Raw genomic sequence first — 17,305 nt, forward strand, 5'->3', positions numbered from 1 at the left:
ATATAAAGGGAGATGTAAATAAAATTGGTTAAGGGGTTCCAAAATTTCTTTGCATTCAAAACCCACCTTTTCTAAAACACTTTTTGTATCAGTTGTTGATGGCTGTGGTTTTCCATACAGTATTGTCTTCTGGGCCACCAAAAGTGTTGGAGATGTATCGACTCGTGTATCGACTCCTAAGAGTGCCCTACTACTGAATCTAGGGTTTTTTTTTTTTTTCCCCTCAAGTCTCTGATTCTATTCCGAAGGCTTCCAGGCTGGCATTGTCTGATCTAACCAGAAGAGGTCAATGGGTAGTTTCCCGGTAACACATAGGATTCATTTTACTTCTTCAACGATTTTTTTTTGACTCAAACTTAGAGGGATTGTAATTGACAAACCATACCATCAGAAATAATATCTAAGTCATTTCAGTGTGTGTGTGTGTGTGTGTGTGTGTGTGTGAGGCTTATTTAACTGTTTATTTGTAGGTTTCCAAAACGCATGAAGAACTAATGTTCTTGGTAAGGAACTCGGGTTTCTCAGAAGTCTAAGCTCTTTTAGCCAGTCCCATCTCTTTTTTATATGCTGTTAATTTCCTCCTTTAAGGGTTGTGGGTTTTATTAAACAATGCACTTAACTCAGTTGAAATAAGGACAATGTGAAAAGCCACATTCAATTTTCTATATGTGGAGGTGCTGACATCCAGGTTAATACAGCTACCTGGCCAGTAATATTAAGAGACCAGTTTGTAAAATGCATCTTGATTTCTGAGATGTTGAAGTGTGAAAAATGTGTGTCTTCGCATCTGTGAAATGCATTATGTCATGGTGGCTGGGTTAATGTATAATGGGCTTTCTTTCACCATTTCCAAGGTTGGGATGTACCTTAAAAGCTTGCCTTAAAAAAATCAGTATACATATATATATATTTTTGGTGTGTTAAAAAAATCTAAATAGCTGCAATAGCCCAGGTTTAAAGTCGGAGAAAGATGTAGGGGGCGAGGCAAGAGCTAAGTAATACACAAGAATGGAAACCGTGGAAGCAAAAGCAATGGTGAATTTAAAAAAAGGGACAAAGTCACAAGCTTATTAAAAAAATGTAATGACAATGACAACAATAGCCAAAGAACAAGGTAGCTCATTCTAAGATTATTTTTACCTAAAACATAAGCTCTTTAATCGGAGGCTCTCTCCACTTTAGGGATGCTCATTTTCCTTATCACAGATTTTAATGATATATTCAGTATTGTGATTGATTCTGGTTTGTGTCCCCCTCATTACAGTCAGCTGTTTTTGCACACCACCATATTCGCAGTGGGTGGTACAGAATACCATTGAATGACTGAGGGGATTTCGGTTAATATTCGTAACCCTTTCATGTGCAGGGGAGGTCTTTGAATACCTACCCTCCTTAAGCCTCAGTTGTCTCTTTTGTCAACTGGGAATAATAGGATTCCTAGTAAGATCCTCTAAAGGGTTGCTTTGAGGATGAAATGCAAGAGTACATATATAAACCTTAAACACAGTGCCTAGCACAAAGTAAGCGCTCATTAAACAGGAGCTTTTGTTTGCTGCAGCTCACTGCGGCAAACACACACGAACGGCGCAAACGCCGAGCCCTCTCAGCGGAATTTTCTTTTCGAGGTTCGTCTGTTGCTGGGAATTGACAAGCAATTTCCCTCTGGGCCCTCAAATGCTAAAACCTTCGTGTCTATCTCGCGTCCTAACTCCGCTGTGAGCCCAGTCATTTTGGTTAGAACAGGTTTGATTTTACAAGCTCCGGAGTGGGGCCCTGACCCCGGTGGAAGTGTTCGCTTTAAAAGATCTGCGGGAGGGGAGGGTTGGGGCGGGAGGAAGGGGGCTCCAGCGCCGGGGGGCGGGGGTGGGCAGGGGGCGGTGCGCGGCTCCTGCGTCAGAAGGGGCCCTGTTTTCGCACCTTCCCTGACGTCAAAGCTCAGTCAGGACTGCAGCGCTACGTTCCCGGTGGATGTCTACGTGGGCTGAGTCGTGACTCGGGGCCCGGGTCTTGCGAGTGACGCTCGCACTTCGCTCCTCGTCTCACACCGGCGGGAGAGGCCGGGGGGCTCCTCTGTCTGGCTCCGCGGGCTGCGGGCGGCAGGCAGCGGGCGGCCGCGGCGCCCTGGACGGCCCGGGGGGTCCGGGCACCGCCATGGAACCAGAATAGGAAGGGAGCGCGCCCACCGGTCCTCGGCCTGCGCCCAAGCCCGGGAGGAATCCGGGAGGCCTCCGCGGAGGTGAGAACCGCGCCGCAGAGCACCGCGGCGGCGGCGGCGGCGGGCGCGGGCGCGGGCGGGGCGGGCCGAGCCGAGGCGGCGCGCAGCCGGGGCGACGCCCGCGGGCTCCGTGCGCGCGGCCGGGGGTGGGGCCTGCTCGCCTGGCGCCCCGGGCGCCTTCTTCCTCCCGAGGGACGGCCGGACAGCCCGCCCGGCTCCTGCACCCGCCTCGCAGGTCCTTCTCGGCTTCTCCCGTCCCCAGTCCCTTTCTGCCCGTCCTGCGGGAGCGGGGCCGGCGTCTCCGGGCCCGGATCGAGGTGGCTGGGGCGTGGGGTGGAGGTGGGGCGCAGGCTGCCCTGCGCTTCTGTCGGGGGCCCTGGGTCGGAGGGGCCCGCGGACGCGGCCTGGGGCTGGGAGGTGGAGAGGGGGCGGCTCGCGGAGGTCGGATTTGGGGCTTTGTACCCGCGGGGACTTGTAGGGGCACCTGTGGGGCCGAGATCCGAAGCCACCTGTCCACAAATCCCCTTCCCCCATTGCCCTGCGCTGTGTCCAGCTGTCCCCAGACCTAGGCCCTTATCAGCCTTTGGCGATTGGGATTTATTTTGGAAGCGTTAGATTTTTGTGTTAACGATCGTTTTACTATCGTCGTGCAACAGTTGTGTAAATCTGCTCAGATTACGCCGTCGTTATTACGTGCTCTTTAGAAGGCCCTTTGCAGCTCCTAACATTATCCGACGCGATGATTTTGGCAGCGCGGGGAAGAAATGCATAACGAGATGCTGGCTGTTAAACGTCTTTAATCCCCAGAATAGAATTATATTTAATTTGTTTGACAGCAATTATATACTATCAGGAAAAAAATAAATAAACCTACTGAAAAAGCCCTTAGCAATCTTATCATCAAGGGAGTCAGTATTAACAATTTGGGGTACGTAAGTGCATATTCGTGTTACATAAAGGGGAATGCTAATGTAGTCTGCTTTTTTTTGCTTAGTGCGTTGTGGTCATTTCTATATCAGTGCATAAACGTTTTTCTGCTGCCTTCTTAACGTGCACTGATTTGGACCCAGAGCCTGGAAGGCAAGAATTTTCTTCTTCTCCCTGCACTTTGGCCAGTGGCCAACGTTAGTAAAGAAAGTGGTTAGAGATTTGATAAAGTATCACCGCAATGGCCAAGGTATTGGATAGAAATAAGCTGAATTCAGGGTAACAGCCATCTTCTGTATAATATTGTTTGTTTGGCTTAATAATGTGATGCAGTTTTTTTCAGATTGCAGTTTTCACCCATTAGTGAATTGTGAAATTAATTTTGTGGGTCGTAACTAGCACTTACAAAAAACAAAAGAGGATAGCATAGTAAATACCAGAATGCATTACAGGTAATGAGGATATTTTGTAAGCTTTGTTTTAACTGCGTGTGTGTGTGGGGGCCAGTGCGTGCGTGGGGTGCATGCGCGTGAGGGCGCGTACATGTGTGATTGCGTGTGTGTGTGTGTGCGGGGTTGTGATATAAAATGTATTGCTTCCTCTGTGCTACGCTAATTAAGTTTGAAAATCACTAATCCAAGGTACTGTCAGCACTCATCTCAGAATGGGAGCAATGATGCAATTAAGCTAAACGTTAGTTTTACTCTTTTCTTTGGAATATGTGACAGTGTTTATTGCAACAAATTAGATCCCTAATTATTTGTTTTCACTTAATATTAAAACAATCAATTAGCATTCCTGAAAATACAGAGAGGAAGCATTTTATGGAAGTTAAGAGGTTAAGAGCATAAACTGCTCAGATTGACCTACAGTCAAATCCCAGCTACAGTGGTTATTGGTGTGTGACCTGGAACAAGATACTGCTTCTTTCTCAACCTCAGTTTCCTGATTTGTAAAGTGGGAGTTAACCGGGACACCAATTTCATAAGGGTGTTTGCTATTCAGATGGGATGATGCATATGAAACTGTTGACATAGTGCCTAGCCCAGATTGAGTATTCACTAAAAGTTAGCTATTATTATTTTATTAAGACTGAATGGAGGATAATGCTTGTCACCAGAGGAAAGGCAGCATAAGCATAAGGTGGATAATCCAAACAAATGGGAAGTTGAAAATTAATGTTGTAAAGAAAGGGACACTGAATTAATAAGATGGTCTTTTTATTTCATTTAGCCATTGTTTTGTGACTGCTCCCCCGTTGTTTTCCTGTTGCGAGACAGATAATTTGGGTGATCTTACTCAATAAACCAAATGCCTTTCTATTGTCTTTTTTTATTTAATATTAAGTTGGTGTCTGTCTTGTGTGACAGTTGAAAAATATTTCCCATAGGGATTCTGGATTTTGTTAGCTCTTATTTCAAAATACGGTGGTTTGGGAAACACGCACTACAACTCTGAACTCATTGCAACGATGTGTTTATCTCTGCAGCAGGTCCAGATCTCAGGTGTGCAAGAAATAGTCCCAAAAGAAAAATAGATGCAGTTTGAGACGTATGTGCTGAAGTCACCTCAGGCAGTCTCAGAGATCTTTGTTCACTGCCTCAGATCGGTTTATGCTCTTTTAAGTGTTTCATAAACCAAAGAAATAGAGTCTGGGCATTGTCCTTTTTTAGAGCATTATTATTTTTATGAAAAATAATTTGAATGCTTTGCACTCAAAAAAAAAAAAGGCCATTGCAAGAGTACTTAATTGGGTGTGACAACTGTAAAAGTTTGGGGGAAATCTTAAACGTTAATCAAATGCTGCTCTCAGTTTTAGAAATGTCTTTAAGTTCTTGTTCTGTTTGAAAGGAACCAAAGTGGAAACTTGTTGATGGTAAATTATGGTGTGGTTTATGAAAATATGAAAAAAATATGACTTGGAACCCTAGCTGTCCTAGCCACAAAAAAAATCTCAATGAAACAAAAAAGCTTAACTTGACCTTAAATGAAACATGTATACATGCATATATGTGAAGTTAGACAAAATACTAATTTATGTGTGTATCTATTTTTAAAATTCTCCTAAATTTTAAATAGCTAATTCACCGGCTGCTGGGTCTTGTCAGATAAGACAGCTTTTGTCTTACACTGATATGCAGTCATTAAAAATTCGGTTTTGGAGTTATATATCATATCATATAGGAGTGCTCATCATATATGGTTAAGTGAGAGTCAGCAGGCTATATAGAATAGACTATAGTACCATACCATTTTTGTAAACACATGTTTAGAACAAAGAATATATGATAAGTATTAATGGTGGGGAGTGGGATTATGACTGATTTTAGTGGTCTTTATTTTTATAATTGTGCCATGGTATGTTTTATTTTCATAATAAAAATTAATAAAAGTAATATTTGAAAGAAAAAAATTAGTGTGTGTTTTCCTAATTTGCAAGCATAAATGAGACTAAATCTTTGCTTTAAGGGATGCTTTAAGGGATTCTTTGAATTTGGATAATTTGGGTGTTAACTAATTCTCTAATATCCTAGAAAATGGTGCCGCATAGTTTAACTTACCCTGTGAAAAGCTCCTTTGAATAGGGAAGAACCACTGTTCCAGAATTTTCTTAAATCTCCCTGCATATACTGCTTTCCAAAAAAACCCCAAAACAAACAAACAACAACAAAAACAAACCCCACACTGTCTGAATATGTGGTCCAAATTCTTAAGTTTTCTTTTAACTACGATCATGTTGAAGCTGAATCTACGTTTCTTGCTTTATTGCCCCTTAAATTTTTAAATGAAGTCTTGGCTCCAGCTTTAACTTGTCAGTTTACTGTCTCTAAAGATACTTTTGCTTTCTTACTTTTGTACTTTTGCTTTTTTGTTACTTGGAACATCTTTTCCTGATCTTTATTTAAGCACACCCTACCCATTTTCCAATGTCCAGTTAAAAAGCTATATCCATTGTGACGTTTTGGCACTTACTGTTTGTGCTTAGGCATTTCTCAGATACCACCTGGTATTTTTACATTCGTTTCCTAGTGCCATTTTAAACTTCTTGAGAGCAAGAAAGCTTGTCTATTTCTATCCTTTAAAGCTTCCAGCATCTGCACAGGGTAGGTGCTAAGTATTTATTCTTTGATTATACAGTGCTGTCACACCCTCTCTTGAACCAAATTGTTGGGAGTTTTTTGTTAACCAATGATCCTGGGTAAGGGTCATCAACACTTTGCCAACAACAATGTGGAAGAATAAACAAGATTGATAATTTGGCCTAATTGTCAGTTGATAGGTGATAAAGAATTGACAGTGTTTTTCACCGAAAGTAACATAAGAACCGAGTTGTGTGGTTCGTCCAGGATCCACACTTAATTCCATCTAAATATTTCTTTCAAAGATTTCCTATCAAGCTCATATGGGTTTATAGCATCATGTTCTTACCCTTACCAGAGATCCAGTTTATTTTCCAGCTGCTGTTCCTGGAACCCAAAGATGTGAAATACTCGATGGTGGGTTATATGGGTGGGCCATGACAATTGCTCTGTCCCAGAGCATCTTAGGAGGTCATGTGGGAGTCTATGAGTCACAGTATGTAAAGTGCTTTGTGTTAAAGAGTTAGTATTTTTTTCTCCCATTGAAACATAATTGGGTTACTTTTCAAACGTATCTATGACTTGGGGATAGTTACTTGGCCTGTGGTAGACACTTAGGGGGCTGATCTTTTTTTTTTTTCAATTGTTTTAATTTACAGATGTTTTCCAGGACTAATGCAACTGATGAAATACCTGCCCTTTTCTGCTCAAGGTAAGTGACTTGTTACTTTATGAAAATACCAGGTACCAGTAGAATTCAGAATTGGAATAAAAAGACCCATTCAGTCATGAAAAGTAATATAATCCCAGGCCCCAAAGAAATGATCCCTTTAGTAAGTAAGAATTTTATTAGTATGTAAAAAATGATGACTTATGTTACTGCTTCAGCCTGCCTCAGAATCACCTTAGAGCATTTTAAATATGCATAATAGGCATGTGCCTGGCTCCCCACCAGGCGGTTTTGATTTAGTCAGTTTTTGAGGTGGGGTTCCTAGCATGCAGTTTGAAAACTGCCAATCAGGTGCTTCAGAGTCATGGCGGCTCACTGTCTCAGTGGCATGTATGTGACATGAGATGACAGAAATGTAGATAATCATGGCATGGGAATTAAAGGCTGTATGTGTCAAAGATCAAAAAAAATTATAAAGAATTTCAATTTTGTGTGTGTGTGTGTGTGTGTAACATTAGACTAATACTTTCATTTTGCCTTTCATTCAATGATTGTTTAAAATACATTTCGAATTTTTTTTTTAACATTTATTTATTTTTGAGAGACAGAGAAAGATAAAGCACAAGTTGGGGAGGGGGCAGAGAGAGAGAGAGGGAGACACAGAATCCGAAGCAGGCTCCAGGCTCTGAGCTGTCAGCACAGGGCCCGATGCGGGGCTTAAACTCAAATCGTGAGATCATGACCTGAGCTGAAGTCAGACGCTTAACCTACTGACCCACCCAGGTGCCCCCGTTTTAAATATATTTTGAATAAAGTACTAGAAAATTTGTTATTTTATGATTTTCAAAGTTCAGGTTTAGGCCCTAAGGTTCTCTCAGCTTGAAAATTGGCTATATCTATACATACAGCTTAAAGCTTGTTTCATTTTGTTGCTTCAGGTTAATAAATGAAGTAAAATAATGGAAAAAAGACCAAATTTTAAATAAGTCATTTTTTATATATTCTCTATTTCAGAGGCTGGTTTAATTGATTTATTTTCCCTGTAAGTGTGGAAGCCAGAAAGTCAAAGTTTGTCGTAATAAAAAGTAACAGGTGAGTGCATGTTACAATAGCATTTTGATTTAATAAAGCTCTTCTGTTCTCATTGATTTTCAGGCTTGACTTCATTTCTAAATATTGATTTTAATGAGTAAACTTTTTGTATTGCAGGATCATCTTATCAGAAATATTCTACACATTATAGGATCGTTCTGTTACATATTCAACAGACAAGAATGTTTAAAATAATTCGAATTAAAACTTGATGAAATTATTTCTTAAAATTCTGTTTTCATCTTAACAAAACAGCAAAAACCTTAAAATTGTATTGAATTATTATTTAAAATAATCATTAACTGTAAATACTTTATGTCAGTGAGTAAATAGTTGTGTATCAGAATTACTTGGGAAATGAAAAAAATTCTGAATTCTAGGCTGTCTCAGCCCTACTAAATCAGAATTTTGGGGAATGATTGTGCTATTCAGCCTGGGTTGGGACCCACTGCAGTATGTAATGTTGAAGGATGATAGTTTCAAGGCGGTAGAAACTTGGAAACTTTTTTTATTTGTAGAGAGATCTCATTGCACCAACTGGAAGAAATTCCTCATATTTATTTGGTTTATATAGTTGTCAGGAGAGAGGTGTCTTGTGTTTCAGACCCAAATTAGTTATTTTGATTTTTAGTAATTCTGTCAGGTAATTTATCTTAAAATCTGCACCTTTGTGGATTAAGCAGAAAATACATGCATCTTTACTCTCGTGACGGAAGTAGATGTTAGGTATAACAATGAGAATTCATGTAACGTCAGATTTTATGTAGGAACACAATGGGAAAGTTACTGAGCCTCATTCGCATATAGTGAATATACTATAACAACAACATAGAGGTAGGAATTTGTCTTTACGGATTGAGTACTGAACCAATTCCTAATAACTGTAACAAGTTATCAGAAAATTGATAAAAAAATTGAGTCCAGTCTCCACCTATCAACAACACACCCCTTTTTTGGAAGGTGCACAACTCTCCCCCTCTCCTCCAGGCTCACTGATCGACTCAGTAGCTTTTGGCAGACTTAACCTAATTTCATAATTATTCAAAATAAGGGTGCATCGTACTCAAGAATGAATTTCTGTTCTCTGATATTACCAAGGGTATTTTCCTCAGGGTAGTAAGGACTTAACTGTTTGTTTGTTTTTTTCTTCCCGTTTTTTTCTTTTTTCCAGTTGGAGTATTCCCGGACAGTAGCCACTTGACTTTGGTTATTCAGCATGCAGAACAGACAGGGGTACTGCAGCTATTGCTGTGTGCGCTATAATAACCTGGAACAGGTGAGAGGATCCTGTTAATAAACAGTTATACCTCAAAGGACCTAGTCGTGCATTTTATTAAACTCATTTATTCACCCGAACAGATTGTTGTGAATCTTCTAATTGGTAGACACCATTTAAAGTTCTCAGGATATAGCCAGGGACAAATCCACATCCCTTTTGTAGTATAGTAAGACAGAAAATAAATAATCATATAAACTTAATACATGATAAGTCAGATTGTGATAAATGTTATGAGGAAAATAAAATAGAGAAGGGAGTGCACTTTCAGGTGGGGCTGCCAGATAAGGTTAAGGAGTGACATTTGAGTTGAGATTTGAACGAAGTTTGGGATCCAGGCTGCCTTATATCTGGGGGAAGAATTTCTAGGTAGAGGGAGGAGAGAGTAAAGACAGAGACCCCAAGGTAGAGGGGTGGTTGGCGTGCTGGTTAAAAGCCAGGAGCCGATGAGGCCAGAGTGCTGGTAAGGTGGAGGGCTGGTGTGAAGTGATAGGTGAAGAATCTAGAGAATTAGATGCTGTAAGACATTGTAGAATAAGGTAAGGACTTAGAAGATTATGCTTCCATGCGCAAATGTTTTAAATGTTGCTATAGTTTAGATTTTTTCCCCTCCTCTTGTTGCTTGTGTTTTTGGGGTTGTAAAAGATTGCTGGGTCCAAGGTCATGAACAGTTACGCCCTGTGTTTTCCTCTAAGAATTTTATAGTTTTTGTTCTTACATTTAGGTCTCTGATTCATTTTCAGTTAATTTTTTTATATGTTGTGATTTTAATTCCCTCCTAGAAGCCCTGTCTCCAAATACAGTCACATTGAAAGTTAGAACTTCAGCATAGGAGTTTGGGGCCTGGGGGACACAATTCAGTCTGTAGCAATTAATATTGATTGAGTTTTAGCTATTAAGCCAATTTTATATCCCTGGGCTAAATCCCGCTTGGTCATGGTGCTTAGTTCTTCTGTATGTTCCTGGATTTGGCTTGCCAGTATTTTGTTGAGGATTTTTGCGTCTGTATTCGTAAGAAATATTGTCTGTAGCTTTCTTTTCTTGTGATGTTTTTGGTTTCAGAACTCGGGTGATGCTGGCTTCAGAGAATGAATTGAGTAGTGTCCCTTTCTTTTTGTTGGAAGAGTTTGGGAAGAATTGTGTATGGACGTTTTGAAATCAGTATTCATAGTAATAGTAGCTGTAGGTCTTCTGACCAGAATTGTTCACTTGGAAGAGCCTCAAGGTTTTCTTCAGGGTCTGAGCTGTGGAATTGTGTCATAGGTGAAGGAGTAATATAAGGAAGCTCTGGTCCTGTTAGTCTATAGTATTCTATCTTAAGTGATATCTAAGGCAAGTTTGTCCTATGTAAAAATTCTGCCGTCCAGTGGCATTTGTTTTGTTTAGTTATCAACAGTCATCATTTAAATTCATACTAAGGAAAAGTTATTACGATTTCCACATCTCTGCCTTTTAACAGAAAAAAATTTTCTACTGCTGGTTATAAACACGAGGCGGCAGATAATAAATCTCAAAGCTGTCTTTAGTGTTTCTGTCATGATCGATAAAATGATGTCATCACTTGACTTGGACGATTACTTGTTGAACTTTTGATATTACTAAAACATTGAATCTTTAACTACAAGTTCTATTCAGTAAGCATTCAGTATAACTTTTTGCCAAAGGTTTAAAATAATTTTTAGACATTTGGATACTCATGTACTAAGCAGGCACTTAAAAAGACTGTTAAAGGGGTACCTGGGTGGCTTAGTTGGTTAAGTGAAGGACTCTTGGTTTCGGCTCAGGTGGTGATCTCATGGTTTATGGGATGGAGCCCCATGTTGCGCTCTGTGCTGACATCACAGAGCCTGCTTGGGATGCTCTCTCTGTCTGCCCCTCCCCTGCTTGCTTGTGCGTGCGCGCGCTCTCTCTCAAATAAGACTTAAAAAAAGACCCTGTTGATGACAGCTGAAGTAATTTGCACTAAGTACAAAGTCTTAAATAAATAGATAAATTTCATGGCTTTGGAGAACTCTAAAGGCAGTGGAGAAATAGAGGACCCAGATGTAGCTGAAGATTCAACAGAAACAATGGAAACCCAAAGAAAGAAAACAACTACCAATTTAGTATTCGATGCTTAATAAATATATCCTTGAAAAAAAAGGTGAAATAGAAATATTTTCAGAAAACGAAAATTAAGGGAGTTTACTGGCAGCAGACCCTGACTGAAGGAAATACTAAAAAGAGTTCTTCAGACAGAAGGAAAATGATTTCAATTGGAAGCGTAGAGATATGGGAAGTCAGGAAGATCAATGGAAAGGTAGCAGGTGATTTAAATGAATGATAATCTTGTGGCATTGACAACAATGACATATAAACTGGAAGGAAAATAAATCGAGTTAATTCCTTGCTTAAGAAGAGAGTAAAAGTAGCAAGTGATTTTAGATCTTGGTAGGTCAGGGTTGCTTGTGATAATCTGTTACCACTAGCGGACTAGAAAAAGAGCCTGGCCTATAACTACCTACCAACTTAACAGAAGTGGAGAACTTGGAATAATAAAAAGTGGTCCACAAGAAGGAAAGAAAGAAGAGACATAGGGACATCGCATAGGCAGGAGTAATGAAAACAGTTTTAAAAATAAAAACAAAGATTAAATCCAAATGCATCAGTACTCTATTAAGTAATAGACTTGATGCTTGAATTAAACTATTCAATATTTTATCAGAGGTTCTAGCAAGGGAAATAAAGAGAAATTAAAATGATACATATTAGATAAAAAGAAACAAACCTGTGATTGTACCTTGCACAAAGTGTGATTGTAGATGTAGAAAACCTGAAGATATCTAGGTAAACTATTAGAATTGATAAGTGAGTTTAATAAGCTTGTTGGGCAACTTAAAAAGAAATTGTATTTTTATATCCAACAGCATACAGAAAATGAGATCTAAAAAAGGTATTTAATAATAGCATCAAAGAACACGAACTCCTTAGGAATAAATATAACAAAATATGTATAAGGTTTTTATGTAGAAAACCATAAACACTGAGAGAAATATAAGAAAAATTAAATAATTGGTGTGATATACCAATCGGAAAAATCAATATTGCAACCATGTCAGTTTTCCCCAAACATATATGTTGATTTAATGAAGTTCCAAACAAAATTCCAGGAAAGTTTTTTTTTTAAGAATGTATTTTTAAGTAGGGGCGCCTGGGTGGCGCAGTCGGTTAAGCGTCTGACTTCAGCCAGGTCACGATCTCGTGGTCCGTGAGTTCGAGCCCGCGGTCCGTGAGTTCGAGCCCCGCGTCGGGCTCTGGGCTGATGGCTTGGAGCCTGGAGCCTGCTTCGGATTCTGTGTCTCCCTCTCTCTCTGCCCCTCCCCCGTTCATGCTCTGTCTCTCTCTGTCCCAAAAATAAATAAACGTTGAAAAAAAAAAAAAAAGAATGTATTTTTAAGTAGTCTCCACACCCAACAAGGGGCTTGAACTCTCAACCCCGAGATCAAGAGTCACATATTCCACCAACTAAGTGAGCCAGGCGCCCCTAGAAGAGTTGTTTGTAATGAAAATTAAGCCAGTTCTAAAAATATGTACGCACATGCAAAAGGCTAGGAAAAACCAGGATAATCTTATAGAAGAACAAAGTCAGGAGACTTCGTGTACCAGGTATCAAAATTTATTACTAAACTACAATCATTAAGACAGTGGTGCAAAGTTAGAAAGACCATGGAAGTAAACCAAAAACTCTAGAAATAGACACATACATGGATATTTGATTTGTGACAAATACGGCCCTAAAGAACAGTGAGGACAGGACTTTCTTCCATAAATGGTACTGGTTCAATTGGATATCCATATGGAGAAGAAATGAAACTCTATTACTAAATCATCCTGGATACAAATGCCAATTTCAAGTAGATTGTAGATGTACATATTACAGGTAAAACCAACAAGACTTCTAGAAATAAACAGACAATTTTATGATTTTGAGTTAGGGAGGGATATCCTACACTAGTAACAAAAAGCACTGAAAAAGAAAAAAATTGGTAAATGGACTGCAGTGAAGTTAAGAAACAATGGGAGATGATTAAGAAGGTGGAGAGGTGTCCTGTAACTATTGCTGGGAAAGCTGTGGGTTTACTGTGCATGTGTGTGTGCGCGCTCACAAAAATAAACTTTATGAACCCTCTGCCCCCAAAAGAAAAAGTGAAAAGATAAGCCATTGAGAGAAGGATGATATTTGAAACACATATAATTGAACAAAGAGTTCATGTCGAGAATAAATAATTTTTACACTTCATTAAAAAAAAAAAGAACATGCATTTGGAAGACAGGAAGAGACTTGAACAGACACATCATGAAAGAAGATATCCAGGTCACCACTAAAAACGAAAAGCTATCACAAAAATTGCAAAGTAAAGCAACAGTGATAACAACATTAAACCCGTTCTACAGTAGCTAAAATTAAAGAGACAATGGCAAGTGTTGATGAGGAAACGGAGGGATGGAAACCATGACACGTTGCTGATGAGGGTACAGATCGGTAGAGCCGCTTTGGAAGACATCAGTGCAGAGCCTGATGTGGGCTTGATCCCGTGGTGAGATCATGACCTGAGCTGAAATCAAGAGCCAGATGCTTAACTGACTGAGCCACCCAGACACCCCAAGAGAGTGATTCAACTCTCTTCTCTTTTTTTAATAGATTTTTATTATAAAGATATTTGCTTGGGAAAAATACAAGAATTTATTTATTTTTTATTAAAAAACATTTTTTTAATGTTTGTTATTTGAGAAAGAGCAAACAGGGGAGGGGCAAAGAGATAGGGAGACACAGAATTGGAAGCAGGCTCCAGGCTCTGAGCTGCCAGCATAGAGCTTGACGCGGGGCTCGAACCCACAGACTGCGAGATCATGACCTGAGCTGAAGCTGGCCACCCAACCAAGCCACCCAGGCGCCCCAAAGAATAAGAATTTATAAGAAAAAATTTAAAATTACCTCTAAGTGTACCTCACAGATGTTAATGATTTTAAAATTTTGGTTTATTTTCTTCCATTAACTTGTCTATACCTTTTAAAACTATAGTTTCAGGTAAAAGCATACATGTGATTTTTGCATCTTCCATTTTTCTTCTAATATGCAACATTCCTCTATGTTATTTAAAATTCTTTGTTTTATTTTAGGTAGCTGTACAGTATTACATCTTAGGGTATAATTTAAATATTTTACTGTTAGACATTTTGGAGATTTCCCGTTTTTTGTTGTTAAGCTTGATTTTGCAAAAATCATCCACATTTAAGATGATTTCCTTAGGACAGATTTAGAGAAATGTAATTATTATATTGAAGGGAAAGGTCCTTGTATGATTTTTAGATGCATATTTTAGAATTGCTCTATAGAATGTTCATGTCAATTTATACTTCTACCAGGAGAGTATAAATGAATCCATTTGTGAAACTCACTACTAATGAGTATTACCTGTGTAAAACTATTCAGTGTTTTTTTTTTTAATAGCATATGTCCAGTGCTCAGCACAGATACTTGACTACACAGAATCGACAGCGGATGGGTACCACTAGTTTGATGGAACGTTTCTTGCAGGATGTACTCCGGCACCACCCATATCATTCTCAAGAAAGCAGGTAAAGTAGCTGAGTGGGACCATATTAGTCCGCAGTTACTGTATGTTACAGTAGATGTTTGTGTTAACTTTCTAGTACTTCTTAAAGTAAATCTTTTAATTAAGGAATATACATTGAGATTTTTATCTAGTAACTTCTCTTTGCAATTCTTTAAAAAATTTTCCTAGCTTAAATGGACTACACCATACTTTTCTCTAAATAAATGTCTTAGGCCAATAAATAATTCTATATCATTAAGGCGTTCTATTAAGAATGTCATAGGATTAAGCTGGGGAAAAGGTGGGGGCAAAAATAGCTTTTAATTTTTTGTAACGTGTGTTTATTTTTGAGAGAGAAAGTAAAAGCGAGAGTGAGAGAAACTGAGCACAAGCAGGGGAGGGGCAGAGAGGGAAGGAGATACAGAATCTGAAGCAGGCTCCAGGCTCTGAGCTGTCAGCATAGAGCCTGATGTGGGGCTCGAACCTACGAACCGAACCGTGAGATCATGACCTGAGCCGAAGTTGGATGCTTAACTGACTGAGCCACCCAGGCGACCCAATGCTTACTTTCAAAAGATTGGTAACAGACAACGTGGTGACAGTAATGGAGAGTAAGTGTGGTCTAAGTAAAAACTAAGTCTGTTCCACATTAATTGAACTATTTGCTAACTCAATAGAAGAGACCTCAAATAGAATTGGCTTTTTAATGATCTGTCAGTATCTTGAGAGCTTGTATCAATTTTGATTGAAATTTTAATAAAAATAAATTTTTTGGTAACATTTAAGAGTTAAAGGAAAACATTGGTAGAAGATTGGACTAAATAGTGTGGTGAGTTTGCAGCTACAGCTGTATGAGAAAGCAAAATAGATTATTAGCACATCTGTGCAGAATTAATTGTTGAGATAGTGACCAGCAGTTTCTAGAAAAAGGGTAAACTTGAATGCTTTGCAGATCACAACCTGGAATTTAGCGAATGATGAAAAGTTTAAATGGGGACATTTTTTAAAAATGTTATTTTTTAGCCGTTGGAAAGATGATCTTGTGGTGAGTATAAATTTCCAGTTTATAGCTTGTATAAGCAGAGCTTCAACACACATATTTGTACATGCAGCTATTTCTGTGGTGTGCATTTCTAGAACTTGAACTTCTGGGCTAAAGTTTCTGGACCTTAAAAAATACATAATTTTAAAAATTACTTAACCTTTCGTTTTGGAGTTATTTCAGGCTTACAAAAAAGTGCAAAACTGGTACAAGGAATTCTTGTATAACTTTCACCTGACTTCTTCAGATGTTAAATCTAAAATAGTCACATCACAGTGATCAAATCCATGGAATTACATCGGTGCTATACTATTTGTAGACAAAATCTTACTCAGATTTTGTCAGTTGTCTTTCTAATGTCCTTTATTTTGGGACCAGGATTCAGTCCAGGAGCACATATGGCATTTAGTTGTTCCATCTCCTTAGACTCCCTGAATCATGAACAGTTGCTTAGTCTTCTGCTTTCAAGACTTGGACACTGCTGGCCACTTATTTTGTATGATGTCCCTACATTGGGGTATGCCTGACATTTTCTCATGATTAAACTTAGGTTATGCGTGTGGGAGAAGAACAAATTATAGTTGATGTGCCCTTCTCAACGTATCCAGAGACCCATGATGTTGCCATGTCTCATGGCTGGTGATGTTAACTTGGATCACTTAATTTTAAGATGGCTTCTCTGCTGTAATGTTCCTGTTTTCCCCATTATAATTAATGACAAGGACTTTGAGACTATGTAAATAAATACCCTGTTTCTCATTGTACTTCCACTCGCTTGTATTAAACATTGATTGATGATTCTTCCCTGAAACAGTTATTACATGTATTAATCAGAATTCTACCTTTATGAAGAAGGGCTTTCTGGTTGTCTCACTTATTTATTGAGTTATCTGTTTATATCATTCTAAACTCATGGATATGTCTTTTGTGGGTTTTAATCCTTTACTATTAATTTGTTGCTCCAGGTGTGTGTGTGTGTGTGTGTGTGTGTGTGTGTGTGTGTGTAAATTTAAAAATCTTGAGACACTTCCTAGAAGGCTATGCCAATTTATATGCAATTTTTATTATATACATATTCATAGTAGTCTATGAGAAAGCTCATTTCTTATCACTCTTGCCAACACTGGGATTAGCAACTTTTACCGCCCTAACATAACAGGCCAAAACCATGTGTCCCTTAATTAGCCTTTATTTACTTACGAATAAAATAGATCATCTCTCTATATATGTTTATTAGCCATATGTTTATTTTATGAATTGTTTGTAGATTTGCCTGTTTTTCTATTGAGTTATTTGTATATTTTGGATTTGGATGCAATATTTATAGATAATAGTCCTTTGTATCTTAAATAGGTTGATTATTTTCTCAAAATCTGTCCAGTGTCTTTCATCTGTGTGTATTGTCT

General features: G+C 38.9%; 1 protein-coding gene across 1 annotated transcript in view; it reads left to right on the forward strand.

The window, feature by feature from the left end:
* Positions 1–1,932: 1,932 nt before the first annotated feature.
* The window catches only part of ZDBF2 (zinc finger DBF-type containing 2), a 32,163-nt gene continuing 16,790 nt past the window's right edge, over positions 1,933–17,305 (forward strand). Inside the window, 5 exon segments of the mRNA XM_043577616.1 lie at positions 1,933–2,236; positions 6,882–6,934; positions 7,907–7,984; positions 9,156–9,260; positions 14,752–14,879. Coding sequence (XP_043433551.1) covers positions 9,201–9,260; positions 14,752–14,879 — 188 coding nt within the window. The 5' untranslated portion in view covers positions 1,933–2,236; positions 6,882–6,934; positions 7,907–7,984; positions 9,156–9,200.

The sequence above is a fragment of the Prionailurus bengalensis genome, chromosome C1, assembly GCF_016509475.1.
Source record: "Prionailurus bengalensis isolate Pbe53 chromosome C1, Fcat_Pben_1.1_paternal_pri, whole genome shotgun sequence".
NCBI classification, from domain to species: Eukaryota; Metazoa; Chordata; class Mammalia; order Carnivora; family Felidae; genus Prionailurus; species Prionailurus bengalensis.